This window comes from Laccaria bicolor, genomic scaffold, assembly GCF_000143565.1.
Source record: "Laccaria bicolor S238N-H82 LACBIscaffold_23 genomic scaffold, whole genome shotgun sequence".
In the NCBI taxonomy this organism is placed as follows: Eukaryota; Fungi; Basidiomycota; class Agaricomycetes; order Agaricales; family Hydnangiaceae; genus Laccaria; species Laccaria bicolor.
This window is the reverse complement of record NW_001889894.1, coordinates 411,153-429,205: the sequence shown is the minus strand read 5'-3', so window position 1 is coordinate 429,205 and position 18,053 is coordinate 411,153. Positions and strand designations below refer to the sequence as shown.

Genomic DNA, 18,053 nt, shown 5'->3' with positions numbered 1-18,053 from the left:
TTTTGGAGTGTAGTGACATAATAAAAAGCTCAAGGGAGTTATAAAAGTCCAATAAATCCATGTTTCGTGTCAATAAAGAAAACTGTGTTCAAGAACTTTACATTTGAGCAACCAGGTTCCCTGAAAGACATACTTTGTTCTATTGAACTATTCTAATACCACACCCAATAATAAAACCCCGTTTTGAGACGAAAACTCTTGAGACTTAAACCTAAGAAGACAAAAGTGGTATTTCTTAATACCAAAGGCCCTCGAACTCGTGCACTGAGATTGTGATAGTGTGTGTGTGTGTGTGTGAGTGAGTGTTAAGGTGTTTAGGGTTTTCCCGACGCGCTTGATCCTTGTTTGCGTGTTTCGCACTTTCACGGTCATCCCCGTGCAACGCGTATCAACGGATTCCAGAGGATTCCAGGAATTCTGAAGGAATCCAACTGGAATATGCAGGAATCCAAGTGGAATAGGCAGAAAATCTCATTATTTAGGTTATAAATCAGAATAGATCAGCACTGAGCTAGAGACTTAATCTGCACTAATTCAATTCCTCAACAGACAAAATTTCCTATACAATTCACACCTAGTCAAGTCATAGACCTCAGTAGACAAATTTTAATCTATTTTACTACAAATTCACACCTACTCAAGCCATAAGATCTCAATAGAACAAATTTTCAATGCATTTTATTGATACATAAAATCTATTTTATTACAGTAGGGAAGGGGGATGGACAAAGAGAAGTATGAGGAATAGGGAGGCATAGGGAAGGGGGGAGGGGGGATGGAAGGGAGGGGGGAAAGATGGGTACAGAAAGGTACACATAAGGAAGGGATAGAGAAGGGGGAGAGAAAGGGGAGGGAAGATGGACAAGGAAGGGGAAGAGAAAGGGGGGACAGGGAAGGGGGGAAAAGGGAGGGAAGGAAGGCTCGATGACGTGGGCGCTCGACGACGTGGGCACGCGTCGTCGTCGTGTCGCGTCGCCGTCGTCGTGTTGCGTTGTCGTTGTCGTGTTGCGTTGTTGTTGTCGTGTTGCGTCGCCGTCGTGTCGCGTTGTCGTGGTGTCGTGTTTTCGTCGTCCGACAACGTGGGCGCGCGTCGTCGTCGTGTCGCGTTGCCATCATCGTGTCGCGTCGCCGTCGTGTGGTGTTGTCGTCGTGTGGTGTTCTCGTGGTGTCGCATTGTCGTCGTCGTGTCGTGGCGTGTCGCCGTCATGTCCTGTTGTCGTTGTGTCGCATTTTCGTAGTCATTAGTGGGGTGGGATGGGATGGAGGAGGGGGGGCACTTACCTTTGGATGACGACGAACGATGCCACGTCGCTGATAGCGACGTGGCATCGTTTGCTGGTGACGTGGCGCTCTTGCGTTGTTCTTGACGCATCGAGGTGGTCGGGGTTGCGGATTGACGAGCGTCGTGGGTGGTGGTGACAACGGGTGATCGTGGTGACGTGGCGATGGGTGGGCGTCGTGGACGAAGGTGGTGGTTGAGAGGAAAGAGTGGTTTGTTTGTTGATGACGCCCAAATCAAGCGTCGGATTTGCCGACGCTTGATTTGGGCGTCAGGAATTCCGTTCCGTCATACTGTACATAATCAGGTACTCGGTCACCTAAGACCGTTTTATTCATTACCAGTGTATAACTGTGTAGAAATGCCTGAAATTTTGAGAATGCGCTTTCTTGGATATCAAAAACACCTACGCAAAATTTGGGAATTTTTGAGTGTCTTATTATTTCTCTATGAATATTTTACCGTTGAGACTCGAGAGCTGGCCAGCCTATCGGGTACTCGGCCACGTTGAACTAATACAAATTTGTATTGGCTCTGTTCGGTTCATTATGTTTCAGGATCACTGCCCATAATAGGAAATACACCATTTCGAGGCGCTCAAGAATCATCCATCTGTAACTCAGTCAGTTCTATTCCAATTCACACAAAATCTTTTGGAGGTTTCAAAGGAAGTTCCATAATATTTGGGCAGCCTTAGTGGGAGCTACCACTGCCACACACCAATGCACGACTGTCCTTTGTCGGCCTGTGGAACTCATCAATTTCACTCCTTTTTAAGATAAAAACACTCTTTGATGAATTTGAACATAAATTTATTGAAATACAATTATTTCTTCAGTCATTCTTTTAAATTTAACTCTGATTTTATCATTCCACACTATTCAAGCATTCATGGATTGGACTATGTTACACCTTTGACTTCAATGCTATACAGAGATCAATTTGGTCATGAATAAATATTTAAGAGGCCAGAAACAGCCCAGAAAGACAATGTGTATATGACAGATCAGTGATAGAGATATACCATACACATCTGTGACTCAGTTTGCACCAAAAAATCCTGAAGTGATATTTCAAAAACAAAGATATAAATTACTTATACTTATTGAACCTTCCAAGCCATGTATGACACTGGGGTAAGTAGCTTGACTGGTATTTGATGCTTATCTGGCATCCAATCCTTAATAGTATGCATAAAGAGTGATAAAAAGGAGTGAAATTGGATTAATAGTGAAAATAAATTTAAAAATGCTTGCTTCCAAAGAATTTGGGGTGTTTTCACAGAATTTGAGGATGGGAGAAGTTTGACAAAGTATGAATTTCACTAATAACAGCTATAAAATACAATTTAGAACTTTTATAGTTGACTTTTCCCAATTTTGAAGACTTACTTCATATCCAATTATGATGTTTGCTTTTTATGAAGATGCCAGTGATATTTTTATGAACTGAGGCTTGATCCTTTCATTCTCCACCATTATTAAAGAATGAGCTTCTACTGAAGTTCACGTAAGATATTACAGTGAATTTTATTATAACAAAATTCTCCTAAACGACAGCTTTCTAACGCATATTTTTTCATGGAGAACAGCAAAGAACTGACAAAGATAGATGGAGGGCTGGTCTGTGCCGCTATACCCACGGATATATCCGTACCGTGGCTTATCCAATCCGTGGGTGGGAAAATCCACAGATCGGGTACGGATAATACCCGGATGTATCCATGACAGTCCCTATATACACCAGAAGATTCTTTCCAAGAATCCTATGCAGTCTAATATATCATTGAGATCCAGCAAATGTTGTTCATAGAGTTTGATTGTGGCCAGTTAGAGGTCAGCAGATATTTTGTGATAGCCCATAAGTCAAGATGCAAGATGTGACTGAGTAACACAATCAACTGTCAAATTTTTCTAAGTTAAACTATTCTGTCATTCCATTCTATTTTTGCGTGACTGCCATTATTTTTGCAAATGGCTGTAAAGTGATCATCAGGACAGGGAGAGTCCAAAGCTCATAAGCTGCCAATTTCTTTAATGTGATTCAGATGCTGTAGATTACCATCCCCTGTGACATGTCCATTCGATCCCGGCTTGAGGCTAGGGAGATCAAGAGTTTGAGGTAGCAGTTTATGAGGTTGCTTTCAGCATTCAACACCCCAGACCGAAACAGGATGCATGGCAGGAATTATTTTCCTCCCTACCAGCAGTAGCAAACTTTTTTTTTTTCTTAACCAATTATTCAGTGTTTGTCCCCTGCTTCGCATTACATGGTGTGTCAGGTCATGAGTTCAACTAATCTTGTGAAGTACATGGCAATGATATTGGTTGGCCTCAGATAGGCATTTGAGATTGTAGCATCAAGATAGGCTCTGGAGCCATGTCTGGAACAGCTTTAGATTTATCAAATTTATCAAAAATTAGGCTGTACAGGGGAAGGGGGGATCCCATAAATTGTTCACTATAATTTATCTTTGAATCATTTTTTTTGAATAATCATCCTAAAAGGTGATATTTCATTTACAACTACTTACAATGTTAAGGAATATTGATAACATAACAGCAGCTCATGTATCAACATTTTAGAGCAGTTTAACAATTTTTCTTTCACCCATTGATCATTTTTTTTTGTTGCCTGAAGCATGCCAACATGTTACCAGGAGAGAGAAGTACATGGAAATTGCTTCCACATGCTCTGAGATATTTTATTAGCATGGACTCATACTTTGATAACCAATTGTGTCAAGTAGAACTGACTTTATATGCTCAGAACAATAGAATTTGTTTTCTCCAATAGTTCAAAAATGCATTCTGGGTTCAAACTAGTGCATCATACAACTTTTTACAAATAAAGTGGGCTATTCAAATATTTTTCTGGCCTGCAGCACATAGCACAAGGAGAAAAGTCATGAAATGCTTCAATAGCTGCCTGATTGGGTGTTAACTACATTACAGTGATTTCAAACATCTTGCTTATCAAATTATACTGGCCACACAAGTAGATTTAAACATAGAATACTTTTTTTTTCTGAGTTGGTGGCACAAACTGTGGTTCTGTGGAAGAGTGGAAAGGTTGTATGTGTTAGAGGCCGCCTGCCTATTTGGGTGATAATTTTGATGGCAATCCCACAGGACAGACAAGAAGAGACACCCAACACACCCAGGCACATGATGATGTGTTGCTGATCTCCCATCAAATTGGATATTTTTGACACTCTGAAGTACATGCTGAATAGCTGCTGTTAGTGTTAGGGTTTGGTTAGGGTTAGTGTCTTTTTGTGTGGTAGCATGCTCTTACTTCAGTCTCCCTGTGCAGTAGCATGTTCTCAGTAAGGTTAGGAGGTTAGGAGGTTAGGGTTAATGGTTTAGGTTTAGAGATATATTCTCCCAGCGCAGTAGCACATTCTCAGTTAGATTAGAAGGTTAGGTTGACAGTTAGGGGGATTGAAACTCTGGCTGCCCAAATTGGGAGTGTGTTGTTAATGGTATGTGTGTATGTGTCCTGTCTTGTATATCCTCCAATCCCAATTGGGAGTTAATTTTTGATTTTCCCAGACAGGTGTTAAATAATGCCCAATTAGGCATTATTTTGTTCCAGACATGTCAAATAAGAGAAAACATGTAAAGTGCTATCTGAAGTCAAGATATGTTGGATGAAAGCAGGCACTGTAGAAGAAGTGTTATTCATACCCAAACATCCTACAGATGAGAGAGTTGGATGACTGGCATAAGTAAAGAACAGAATGATTTACTTGGAATCAATGGGATTGGCTGGTCCTGTTCAATTAGTGTTTGGAAGTTAGGTTAATTAACTCAAAAAATGTCAGAATTGGAATGTTTGGCGGTGTATGTGGCGAAATGTGTGGCGGAATGTTTGGCGGCTACATCGGTCTAAACACCGGTGTGCTACGCATTCCTCCTGCGTCTCCCTCTTCCCCCATGTTGATACCTTACATACCCCTCCGTTAATGCGCATATAGTCATCTATATCTTCACGAACTGTTTCACACTCCTTCCACCACCATGAATCTTGTCATTCCCAACATCAACGGCCCAAATTCCTGTCCCGCGTGTCATTGTGCTCTCAAAGTCAAGCTTGCGGCAGGTGGTAATTTCCCTGGCCAGTATTACATACGGGTAAGTTGACAAGGACACTTCCTTTGCACAATCTTATTCTCTTTTGTTCCAGTGCCATACCCACCACTACCACTACACCTTTATGCCAGGCGTTGCGCCCAATGCCGTTTCAGCACCCACCTCTCATTCCTCTACAACCACCTCGTCAGTCAAGGCCTCGTCCAAGTGCAGTGAAAGCAAATGCCACAGGGTTGCAAACTCGGTCTGCATCCAGCTCATGTGCAAGAAATGCTGCGTCGCGTGCACAGGTTGCGGTATCCACACGGTCGCTACGGTGGTTGCCAATAAGCGGAAAGGGAAACAACCACAGGTGTCCGCAGCCACGTCTTCCTCCTCAGTTCACCATCCCCCTCCCACATGATCGATTTCTCCTGGGGAGGAGCTCCAGATTGCGATTGCGAACATGGACCCCACTGTCCAGTTTATGTGTTCTGTGGAGGCTTCAACACGGGAGTCCGAACTTGCTTGTGCACAGGAGCTTGCGGACGAAGCCAAGGAAGAGCCTGATTATCAGGCAGCCCTTGCGGCTTCTCTCAGTCACTCTCCACCACACAACGACACTCATTCCTCTCCTTCAGACTTTGCCTCCACCTCACGTGTTACCTCCTTGCACTTTGCCTCCTCCTCGCGTATCGCCTCCTCACATGTTGCCTCTTCCTCACGTGTTGCCTCCTCACGTTCTGGCCCATTGTCCCTGGTTCATTTTACACCCTCAGCACCACCCCCCAGCGCTAGCGCCAAGGCTCCAAAGCACACAACCCATCTTCGTTCTGAATGGATGCGGGGTTACGAAGACAAGACGTCACAATCGTTGAAGAAGCAAGGGCGAGTGCAGGGTGATGTGGCACTGCTCCACAAATTTTTTATCATGTTCTGGCGACAGGTAAGCAGTCATTAATGACATGTCCATCACCCACATCCCTTTTAATGCTCCTTGTAGGATGGTGCACCACCTGAGGTTCTATCAGTGCAAGTTTTACAGGGGTGGCCAACATGGACGTTAGCACAATGCCCAAAGACCCTGGAGAAGCTTGGAACCGAAGTGCTTGACGTCTACAACATCCCCAAGGCTTCGGCATGAAAGCGACACCTCCCTAGTCTCACTCCCCTCATGATTCCCGTCGTCACAATTCCTGATTCTCCCATAACGTCATCCACATCCCCCTCATCCCTCTGGACATCCTCTGTGTCCCAAGGACCCTCATCATCATCATCCTTTGCTCTCACAAGCCCCTCCTCTCCACCAGTACCATCAAACCCCTCCTCAATTCCTTCCCCCATCTTGACATCCTCACATAAGTCAACTTCAAATTGGCCTGGCAATTGCTATGTCGTTGACATGCAAGACGCGTTTGATAAGATCGATAGTCGGGAGATGAGAAAGCGCTTCGGTACGCTGGAAGAGCGGCTCCAGCATGTGTTTGGCCGTAAGGTTAAGCTTGCAACATACTACAACGCACGCACCCGATGGAAGGCCGCCTCTGAGGATCACCGTGAGGAGGCTGTAGCCGGTGGACATATGCCTGCTGGCCGCTGGTCAGTGTTTGTGCACCAGTATCCTCTCAGACAGTAATTGTACTTTAGATTCTATTGCGCTACATATCTTAACTTCTTTCCGTATCCCTCCTGCCTTTAGCGACACCTTACTTACTTCCACTTGTCTTGGACTCTGTTGTGTAATGAAGAAACATGTAATAGTGAAACGTGTAATAGAACAACACCATGATTACAAAATATGAGGGCAGTGTCCCTCCTTCTCCAACCTCTGGAGCACTTCGGCATTATGGAGCCTGATCATTTCGTCAAGGAAAAAATCATACTTGTCAGGGAGCATCTCTCTGATGATTGAGCTGTATCCGCCAAGCCATGCATTTGTCTGCTCTGCAACTGACATGTTGAAAAACCAGTTCCCGTCATCATCCTGTAGCTCAGGGTACATCGCTGGGTTGCAATTTAGTTGGCAGAACTCATGCGTCACCTTGTGTTTGTTCAGGAAATGCCAGACGTCGACGCACATGCCCACGTCTTGAAACCATGGATCGCCTGATGCGTCTGCCTGTTGTTTCGCATCACAATTTGTATCGTAAAATATGTGTTCAGGCTTGCTTGCTCCTGGGATGGAAAATGTGTTCTTGAGCATTATCTACATAACTTTAAGAGCTCAATAAGCTAAGGAGTATAGCTAACACGCACCAGAAAATTTGACACGGCTTCTGCTCCAAACATGGTTGCGCGCGCAAATATTATGCCACAGGGTCGCACAAGGGTCTCTTCATTGTGTGTTCTCCTTCTCGAGAGCTGCGTTTTGAGTTTGCGGTTGCCGTCCAATGATTTTTTTGAGCAAGGATCAAGATCCTCAACGACGCCGACCAATCCAGGGTTCTGCTCGTTAAAGATTTCAACCGCTGTGCCATTTACCTCAAACCATTCAACTTCATCCTCAACATCTATGTGCTCCCCAGTCACAGCAACTGGAGTTTCTTCACCATAAAGCACTTGGGCATTTTTCCAACAGTCCTTCAGAACAAATGCAGCATTTCCACGCGCCTTCTTCTTTCTCTCAATCTCTTGGTGAATAGGGTCTGCACACGTCCTCAACTTCTTTGGTATAAGTTCAACCGGAAGCTCACAGCCATCAATAGCGCAAATATTACGATGGCCGAAATGTGTGGCACAAAATCGGTGTTGGTTGTTTTGAAGTGGCTCAGTGCATTGAAAGATTCCACAGCAGGGGCGGCCAATACTGATGCCATCCGCAACAATGGCCTGAACTTTCCCTGTTGATTGATTAATTCTGTTAACCCTGATTAGTTGTGCAATCTTACTGAATTCCCCATCCTCCATTTTGTAAATGCGCATGCATTTTTTGCAGGTATGACGAACAGCATCAGGCTGCCCTTCCATAATAATCTGCTTATTTCTTTCCTCCATTGCAGCCTTGAAGCGGTCACTCTGAGAGCCTGTGTGAGGTACACGAAGGAGTGTTCCTTGTGTTTGATGGTCGTCAAGCAAAGACACTAAACTAAAACCATCCCATATGTGCTTTGTTGTAAGCTGGCCGCCAAGTGACCATCCATCAAGGTACGTGAGATTCTCTGACAGGGCCAGATCATAAAGCCGAGCAGCATTGGTAGCCGAAAACCTTGAGTACTTGAGAATGTAAATAGATAGATGCGGAAAACACATACCATCCGAGAAGCATTTGCGCAATCCACATTCTCACTACCTTCACTTCCACATACTGATGCTCACCTACCAATATATAGCTTGGTATACCCATGTAGTAGGTTCGGACACCATCCTGGACACTGAAATTGTTGTGATAATTTGTTTGGCACTCTGCGCAACATGTTTTTCAGTGAATACTTGCAACAAGAACCTCACACATACTTGGACAATATACATGTACATTCCATGCGAGTTGGACACCATTTGATAAAGTATAAACGACTGCTTTGCGTTGCTCCTCTTTCTTCAAGGGAACAATATTTGCGCAGTCAGGGTTGGTGCATACAATATTAGGCGGGTATAGAGTCAGCGCCACTGCAAGATTCTGGTCAAGCACCATCTAGATCAATCCAAACAAATCACATTACTAATGCCATAAACCCATCCATGCTCTTTGAACAGCGTATAGTCCTCACTAGAAAGTGCTGTAGTAGGCATGTTCCAGATATAGTCCTTGAGAAGACTCCAGTAGTCATGGATGTGTTGTTCGGGAATTCGCGGTGCGTCGCTGAGGAAACTAGAGATGCTGGCGGGAAGCTTATCAGGTGCGTGTTCAGGGTCACTTTGACAGATGCTTTGTGGCTGGAGAACATCGCGCTTAAGATGAGATGTAAGTCGCGCGAATGTCGTAAGGGCACTGAGGGAGATCTCTTGAAGCACTGCATGACCTTTGAGCTGCTCAACTAGGTCAATTAGAAGCATGGTGAAGTGCGCAAGGTGACGCGACGTGACACAGAACTAATATTTGAACATCACGTGTCTAATGTCACGTTTCCGGCCATACAGATCGCCACACAGATCGCCATACATGATCGCCATACTTTCCAATGCTGACATGCCCTCAATTAACTGGAAAATAACTGAGACTGGACCAGACCTAACCACAAAATTAACCTAACTGCAGTTAGGGTTAGTCCATTTTGAAAATAGAAGAACTGGTTATTTTGCAGTTAACTAATGCTAAAAAACTGGTTATGACTGGTTGTAACCAGCCCTGATACACCCCTTCAAAATGTACCTAAGAACATGAAAAATGCTCAAAATTTGACTGAGTTATTGTCAAATATTGAAAATATCAGCCAAAATAGTAGACTTTCAAGAATATTTTCATAAATATGTCAATTCCTCACCAAATTAACTGTTCTTGGGTTCGTTTTAAAGCTAATATATACCACAATAACATTTACTGAGACATATATGAACAGTTCCACCCAAATTTAAACAATCCTTTGTTTTTTTGGTCCTAACTGGTTAGTAACGCAACTAACCAGTTTTGGTCAGTTATTTTCAGTCCAGTCAGGTTATTTTGGGGTTGCTAACCAGTCTTGGTCTCAGTTAGAGCCCCTGGGCACCCAATAACATAACCTAACCAGACTTTTGAACACTATGTTCAAATAATTGATGAATTTCTCATATAACTTGTCCATTTGGGATGCTGTCGTCGTTCACAGGGATTGGACCATTTTATGAGCTCAAAGTAACCCTTCTTATGTTACTCTAACACAGGATGGGCCAGTGACAGAGTAATAAATGGGGTTCCCATTTACCAATCTGCATTTTGAGGTGGATTCAGATTCCTCAACCTACTCACATTATTCTATAACTAGAGGGGGCAGCAACAGAATAATAAAGATAGCATTTTCTCAATGGAAAGGCATGATAGGTTGTCGATGATACTGATCACCTTTCTGTATAATTATGAGGAGCAGCCTGTCGACATGGAGTAATACTCATTGCAAGTGCTGTTACTTATGGGTGTAAAGGATCTGTAGATGGTGTGGCCATTAGGTCAGAGGGGACAAAAGGAATAGTATACTCATCAAAACGAAACAGAAAAGAGGCCATAATGGTATCATGGAAAAGGGTAAAACAATGTAAAGGTGTCTAAAGCCCATAATTCCCAGAAAAAAGTCCCCTACATGATGATACACTTGCCCTGCTTCCTCTCGTTTGTTTTGGTGGGCACTGAGCCCCCAGGTTGCTGTAGTGCATGAACAAGGTTCATGAAAAGGTGCTCTATGTTCTGCGCTGCCTTGGCTGAGGTCTTGATGAAGTCACAGCCAAATTGCTCCACCATAGTGGCACCTTCCTCCTTAGTGTTTGGAAGTCTGGTCTCATGACTGGAAAAAGACCATAACCAAACCAGACCAAGACAGCAAAAAACCAGACTGCAGGTCTGGTTTTTTTATTTTTGAGAACTAAGACCGCAAAAAAACCGGTCTAAATGGACCGGTCTTAACTGGTTAGAACCGGTTTTTTGTAGCCCACTAAATACCCTTCAAAATGCACCCAAGCACATATTAATTAGTTCAGAATTGACAAAGATATAAATAAAAATGTAAAATTTCATTAAAAAATAGTAGATGTACAAGGGCTTTTTTATAGAAACACCAATTCTTAACGGAATTTAACGTTCTTGGGCTCTTTTTAAAGCCACGAAGCACATTAACAAATTTACTGATTCATAACTATAAAATATTGGCCAGAAAACCGGTCTTAAACTGGTTAAAACCGAAGAAGACCAAGACTGGTTTATAGACTGCAAAAAGACCACAGACTGCAGTTTTTTGGGGTCTGGTTCAGTCTTTTGACTTCTGGGAAAAATGCGGATTGGTTATGGTTATGGTTAAAGCCCAGGGGCATAAAAAAACTGGACCAGACTGGACTTTTAAACACTATTCCTCCTTTGACACCTCTCACTTGTGGGTCTTGTCACACTTGTTGCCCACAAGCATGAAGGTTGGTTCACCCCACTTGACTTGGCACATGGACTGGCAGACAACCTCAAGCAGATTGAATGTCGACTGAGAGGTGACAGAGTGAGATGAAGCCTTGGCCCTCTCTAAACACCCATAAGCTAGGATAATGAGGCGTACCAATATGACTCACCTGACCCACTGATCACACAACGTAGCATATTCCTCTGGTGTTTCGTGAGTAATGAGAAGTATCAGGGGCAGAAAAAACATGCACCCTGTCTAGCAGTGTCAATGACCTCTACAAAACACATCCTATTGTCTACCACCAACTGCTTCTGGTACGTGTCTTCAATCGTGGGATCATATGTCTACAGAGCTGTTAGAGAGTATTGGAGAATGGTAAGTGAGAGGGGTACCTCTGATGAAAGACAATACTTGGTTGATCATTGTACAATAGAAATGAGAGGTTAAAAGCTTACCGACGAAACAGTTGAGGGTAAACTAGGTGAAAAAGTGTTAATCTGCAAGTTCAATTGTGTTTATGACAAGGGGTGGGTGCACCTGGACAGCTAGCACTGTTTTTCCCCAGTTTTTCCCACACTGCCATCACCCAGCACAGCTGCTCTCCAGTTGTCCATTCTACAATTGGAGGTGAGAAGCAAGGACAGAATGCAATCTGATGGGGACAAACCTCAAAAAAGGTCAGAGCAATCGTAAATGAGAGTGGGTGGAAGATTGAAGATTTTCCATCGAGACAGTCAGAAAGAGATGAAAATGATGAAAATGTAGATAGGAGGCCGAAGACGAGGAGAGTGATAAATGGCAAAGAAGAAAACAAGAGTCATCGTTGCAGCGTCATAGTTCAGGTCGCAATAATCACAGCAAGAGGTGTTAGATCAACTGTCAGATCTGTCACAACTTGACAGTGGCTATTTTTATTTTGGTTACAACTGGCCTGCATTATAACTGCATTAGAACACTGGTTCACTCCTGAGTCAGGCTGTGAAATGAGGCATGGAGCTCCTAGTCAGGCCAAGCTTCTTCAAGCAGCATGGGGACAATCTAATGAAAGATCAGAGCAAAAACAAAGAGTGATGCTGCCATATGAATCCAATTGAGTTTAGACTGAGGGGCATATTAAAAAGGTGGGCTGGTTGAGCTAAGGCATTTGGTCTTGATAGGAGGCAAGGATGAGGAGGTGTTGGGGACATTTTCAAGCCAGGCGGTGCAAGGCAGGGCAGGTGACTGGCTTGTAAGGCATCCCTCTCACTGCAACTAACTCTAATATCATCATGCCTCCAACACTGCAGCTGTCCCAATGATCTCATCTACCTTGCCAACTGAGGTAGACAACAAAACAGCGGGAATCAAGTTGACTCAGAGTTAAATGTGTGTTGAAGCCTCCGACAGTGTCTAAGAACAAGAGTTGACCATTATTTTTGCTTCAACGCTCCCAGGCCGGTTTGTTCTTCATCCAGAATGTTGGGCCTGAGAGGATGGTCAGTGGCTGAATGTTGTTCTTCATCAAATGGCAAACAATCACCACTACTTGCAGAACGTCAATGGGAAGCCTAGCATCCAGGTTGTTGTAAAAAGCCCTCTTAAAAAAAACTGAAGAAAAGTAATTGGAAGCAAAAAAAGTTGAGCTCCCTCAGATATGCAGGGTATGCAACAAACCCAGGCCAGATGATCTCTACGACAGACCAGAGTTTGATGTGATAGCTTTGGAGCCAACAGTGAGTAAACCTGTATTGCATTCACTGAACAACTCAACTCAACTTCAGCAAAACCTGGGTGAGCTAGGCAGCATGTGGCAGGGCTGTGTAGTGGCATAGCACCATAGAAATGGGTATCACCTTTACAGTCACCTGCATGTTCTATGCAACTCTACATAGAAATGCACAGCCACTACACAGCACTCCCTAGAATCTCAGAGCAGATCTGCAGCCATTCATAGAAACACACAACCACTTCATAGTGCTCCCTAGAATTACAGAGCAGATCTGCAGCCCTCAGTAGCAACCCCTAGGGTCTGCAGATTCCTAGAGGGGGGCATACATTCTGCTCATTTTAATATGATATTGCATGATTTTTACACAGAACTTGTGTTATGAAAAAATAAGTTTATTATCTACACTACTACATTATACAAGATATCCTAACATTCTACATAGTACTGCTGTGAGAGTCTAATATAATGATAGTGAGAAAATGAGAGCAAAACAATAATGGTGAAGCAAGCAGTTAGTGTGGATTGGGCTGAAGAGGTGTTTGACTTCAATGTGGTATATGTACCTGGCGCTGAGAACATTCCATCTGTACTCAAATGATGAACCTGGCACTGTATGTGTGAGAAGCAAATACACATACCACACATGCTGAGTGCACATGCAATCTCAATGTCCATCCTTGTTGGAAGGGAGGGCAAGGCCACGTTGGCATCCTGGGTGCCCCAAAACATGGGTTACAAGGAAGGTGATGACAGATAGCAAGCCTGTGCAGTTGGGTGCATTGAGTGGATGGTGGATGAAAGGACAGTGGAAACAAATCAAGTTGTGCAACTCAACTTGCTATGTACCAGGTGGGTCCCCAAGGTTTAGTGTTCGCAGGTCCAGTTCAGTCCAGTTTTTTGCCCTGAAAACAGGCAACTGCAGACTGCAACCAGCCTAGGACCAACCCAGATATTGAGGGAACCAAACCGGACCACCTAGGACTGGTCTTTTGTGGTCCATGGACTGCATTCAAACCGATTCAGACCCATTTTTTTGCATAAAATTTGTCATACCAATATAAACCATTTGTATCTCAATTACTGTTACTCTAAAGAATAAACTGGTTATATATCATAGTAAAACATATAAATACCCATCATTTCACCAATTCTTAAGAAATTTAATGAAGGTTTGACATAGCTATGACTGAAACTGAATCACATCTCCTAAAGACTCAGGTAAAATGTAATGTGGCAACTGTAAATTATTTGATGCATACCATATATTGATAGACGGTGAGTATATTTTCATACTTAAAATTTCAATATCCAAAAATTGAATCAAGCAAATTGATGAAAGTTTGAGTGAATTAGAATCAAAGTCATTCTGGTAAAAGTTGCACAAACATGTATTTGTGCCAAAATGGATTTGGTTATATCTTTCTCAGTTCTTAACCGTTTTTCATGAACCAAAAACCCAATTAAAGGTAATAAACATGGTTACAAGGCTATGTAATGCACATGACCATTTAACTGGTTGCAACTGCTTTAAATCAGTCTTTGAATGGTTTTAAAAGATTTTTGAAATGAGGCAACAGGCAACTGGACCAACCCCAAATTTGGGCAACTGCAACGGAAAGAAAGACTGGTCCATGGTCTGGTTCAGTTCAGTCCACTGGTTTTTTTCAGTCCTATGGACAGGACCTTTAAACACTACCTAGGTTAGAGCCTCCCCTCATGCATCCTGAGCCTTTGATTCCAACCCAAATCCTTCATGAGTTGGCCCACATCCCTCAACTAGGGGAAGGGCACACAACAGTGAGAGGGTGCCACCAAGACAGATAATGTACCTAAGTAGAAGAGCTTCATACATCTGAGTCAGCACTGAGAGGTGGGCAATTACTTGCCTTATTTCTTGAGGTTTTAGTAGTTGGAACAGGTGAAGGCAATGTGGGGAAAGGCAGTGGTGATGGTCAAGGAAAGAAAGAATGGTGCAACTTAAATTTTCCAATTTCAGAAAGTAAACAAGTCACATGGTGGTTTAGGGTAGGTATTACAGCATGGAAATGATGGCAAAAATCTGGCTTTTTGTCATCACTGGGGAGTAGCAACCGTGCCAACAAAATCGTGCTATTTGCTTCTGTTTGGCTCATGCTAAACACTCAAATTTAATGGTCAATGACTGTTATTGGGCTTCAATCAATACATACAGGCCAAAAACTTTGAAAATTACAAGTCTATGTTATATAAGATGATATGTAGTATACTATTATGAACAAAATTAGTAACCAAAGTCCATATATCTGCATTGCTATCAATGTCAGATGCATTGACTCTGGAACTATTCACTGCTCAAGATGATTTGAGCTTCAGGCTCCTCCTAGTTTTGAGGTCTAGAAACTTGTAGCAGGTGACACTCAACAGCTTTCAATAACTAAGGTTTTTGTTGCCCTTTTTACTTTTTATGAGGACCTCCTTGTTGATGCATTGAAATTACACCAATTTCAAATCCCATGTCACATTTGAGCCTGGTGCAGCCTCAAATACTGAAATTTCAAAAGGACCTATGATTAACAAGTGAAAATATGCAGAGGTAACACTGATAATGTGTTGCTCATGTCAGTAGTCACACTTTTGTCCTTTGATTAGTTTCTTTTATGAGCCACGTAATCATCAATGCGTCGTTTACCATGCCATTCTCCTGTTGTGGATTGCAGCTCCATCTGTCAAGATATTCTTTCAAATTTTTGCAGGCACAAAAGTATGGAGTCTGGGAAGGTTTTGTTGGGAACAGATTTTTATTAAAGGGTCTGCAAGCCTTGAAATAGGAAACTAACTAACAAAATATTTGAGTTTTTGAGCTAAATTGTACATGAGCACCTTCATATATCCTCCATCTACAAATACACATACTGAAATTGGTGATTCACCATTGTGTCGAAGTAAATAAGAAGAGTTAAGATGATCAACCATTTTTTGATCAGGCTCTTGGTGATGGGGAAATATGGCAGAGTTGAAATTTTGGCAGTGGGTTGCCGCTCCCCACCATCACTCTCACCAACTTGACCCTTCGCTTATCAGCTTAACACTCAAGTCTGCCTTATGGGCTGTCCTTCCTTCATTACTCACTTGTTAAGGATAGGGATTGTCACAGGTATTCCCAGGGTTACCCATACCCGTGCCTGCGAAAACCCGGTGTTGTGGTTGCAATGGGCAGTGTTGTTGTGGTGGTAGTAGTAGCAACAATTGAAGTTGTCTAAGTTTGAAAATGTCAGTTGAGCACAGCACGTGACTTCCCACAACCATACCGACTTCCATCAATTCACACTTACACTTTCTAGGGTAGCTCATAGCTATAACTTCACGAGTATTCCACCATTTGGCCTCTATGTGGGCTTATTTTGATCGCTTCATTCATGCGAATGCAATCCAATTTATGGTGTAAAAAATTTTGGAGTACCTCGCAAACTGTAGCATAAACTATTTGGCCTGTATTAGACATCTGAAATATATATTATCATCATGAGTTCTGCTCCCTTTCATGTGATTTTAGGCATGTTAGTAACGCACAAATTAGAGCTTTAGAACGGGTCTGAGAGCCCCTAATATTTCGATGTTTGAGGTGACCTCTGATAACATTTACCATTTTTAGGCAGATTCTTCACCAGTAATTGGTCCAAAGCCATTTGAGTTTTGAACTAAATACTACGTAAATAGACGCATTGGAATCGGCTTGAACACCACTTGACAAATATGTTTTGCAAAAGATACTTCATATTCTTTCTTGTTGCAATCCTTGTAGGTCAATCAATCTCTGGACAGTGTTGTACTTTCTTCTTGTTCCAGGTGTATTTTGGTCATAAATTATTCATATACAATAGAGAATGTGTTTTCTACTGAAATCTAGTATACTTGTAGTTTGACTTCCTATAAGGGCTGGGTAGAAAATGGAGGCCCCTCTATAGCACCCTATAGTAATGGCACAAGTCTCTGTAGCGCTGTATAGCGCAAGCTTACGCCCACACAGTGCTGTGTGGCACTGTGGAGCGCTAGGGCATCTAGCCAAACTTGGCGTGTAACTATGGGAAACTATGATATCAGTGGAAGCACTATGCCTGTCTACGTGTAAAAATCAGGTTTCGCTGATGAAGAGGGGGCAGGAATATCAGAAACACAAGCCCTCGGCAATTTTGCCTTAAAATCTGGTGAATTCCCTTCATATCCAAGGGCCTCTGTACTCAGCAATGAGTGGAAAGGAGCTTCTTTTATCTATTGACACAGATGTGGTATGTCTGGATTCATAGCATGCCAATGCGGTCGGGTGTCCATCCAGGCTGCATATATTCGTCTGGACTGGATGTTCATTTTTGTCAACCACAATGCCATGCAAACATTCCACGTCATGCATCTTCAACACCGAACAGAGCCCGCTTAACTCCTCCCAAACTCATCGGTAAAGAATCTCTTTATCCTCCATCAGGACTTTCACATTTTACTTTTTTTGACTTGTGCAAGTTGCTACAAGTCGAAAAAGGCAGAAAAGCAGCAAGTTAAAAAGCCAGGCCAAATTTTGTGAAAAGCAGCTATTGGCAAGCAAATGAAAAAGTTGAAAAAGTCACAGAAAAGAGCAATCAAGGCAAAACTAGCAACTAAAGTGCAAATTACTGAACTACATAGTATACCCAACTTCATGGAAATCTGCCTAGCTTGGAGAGATGCATAGAGAATCTGTCAGAGGGAAATTTATAAGAGGAAATTTCAAGAATATGGAATGACACACCAGATTGCCTCCTGAACCCGTCGCAATCCATCCTCAACATTGACAAGTGTCTGAAACATGATGTGACTGCATGCTATGATTTCAGCAAGGGGGTAGCAGAATGTGGATCCCGAACATTGGCTGGGAGGGGGGGGGTCCAGCCGAAGGCTGAAAAAAAAATAGTGACTTGACCTTGCTTGACCTATTTTTGTAGCCTGAGCAGTCTGCTCTGTCTGAGCGA

General features: G+C 42.9%; 4 protein-coding genes across 4 annotated transcripts; 2 read left to right on the top strand and 2 right to left on the bottom strand.

Moving 5' to 3' along the window:
• Positions 1-5,301: 5,301 nt before the first annotated feature.
• Positions 5,302-5,776, top strand: LACBIDRAFT_303244 (uncharacterized protein; the record flags this gene model as incomplete). Its single annotated transcript, XM_001883991.1, has 2 exons — positions 5,302-5,415; positions 5,468-5,776. The coding sequence occupies 2 exons, from the start codon at positions 5,302-5,304 to the stop codon at positions 5,774-5,776; spliced, it is 423 nt and encodes a 140-aa protein (XP_001884026.1).
• A 42-nt stretch (positions 5,777-5,818) lies between these two features.
• Positions 5,819-6,496, top strand: LACBIDRAFT_303243 (uncharacterized protein; the record flags this gene model as incomplete). The annotated part of the gene is made up of 2 exons (XM_001883990.1): positions 5,819-6,298; positions 6,356-6,496. 2 exons carry the CDS (start codon positions 5,819-5,821, stop codon positions 6,494-6,496), a joined length of 621 nt encoding a protein of 206 aa, XP_001884025.1.
• LACBIDRAFT_329773 (uncharacterized protein) lies at positions 6,469-9,345 on the bottom strand (the record flags this gene model as incomplete). Its single annotated transcript, XM_001883878.1, has 11 exons — positions 6,469-6,741; positions 6,876-6,948; positions 7,067-7,084; positions 7,179-7,558; positions 7,609-8,040; positions 8,070-8,218; positions 8,241-8,565; positions 8,604-8,656; positions 8,692-8,754; positions 8,806-8,983; positions 9,007-9,345. The coding sequence occupies 11 exons, from the start codon at positions 9,343-9,345 to the stop codon at positions 6,469-6,471; spliced, it is 2,283 nt and encodes a 760-aa protein (XP_001883913.1).
• An 8,226-nt stretch (positions 9,346-17,571) lies between these two features.
• LACBIDRAFT_303239 (uncharacterized protein) lies at positions 17,572-17,851 on the bottom strand (the record flags this gene model as incomplete). The annotated part of the gene is made up of 1 exon (XM_001883877.1): positions 17,572-17,851. The coding sequence occupies exon 1, from the start codon at positions 17,743-17,745 to the stop codon at positions 17,572-17,574; it is 174 nt and encodes a 57-aa protein (XP_001883912.1). The 5' UTR covers positions 17,746-17,851.
• Positions 17,852-18,053: the final 202 nt, after the last annotated feature.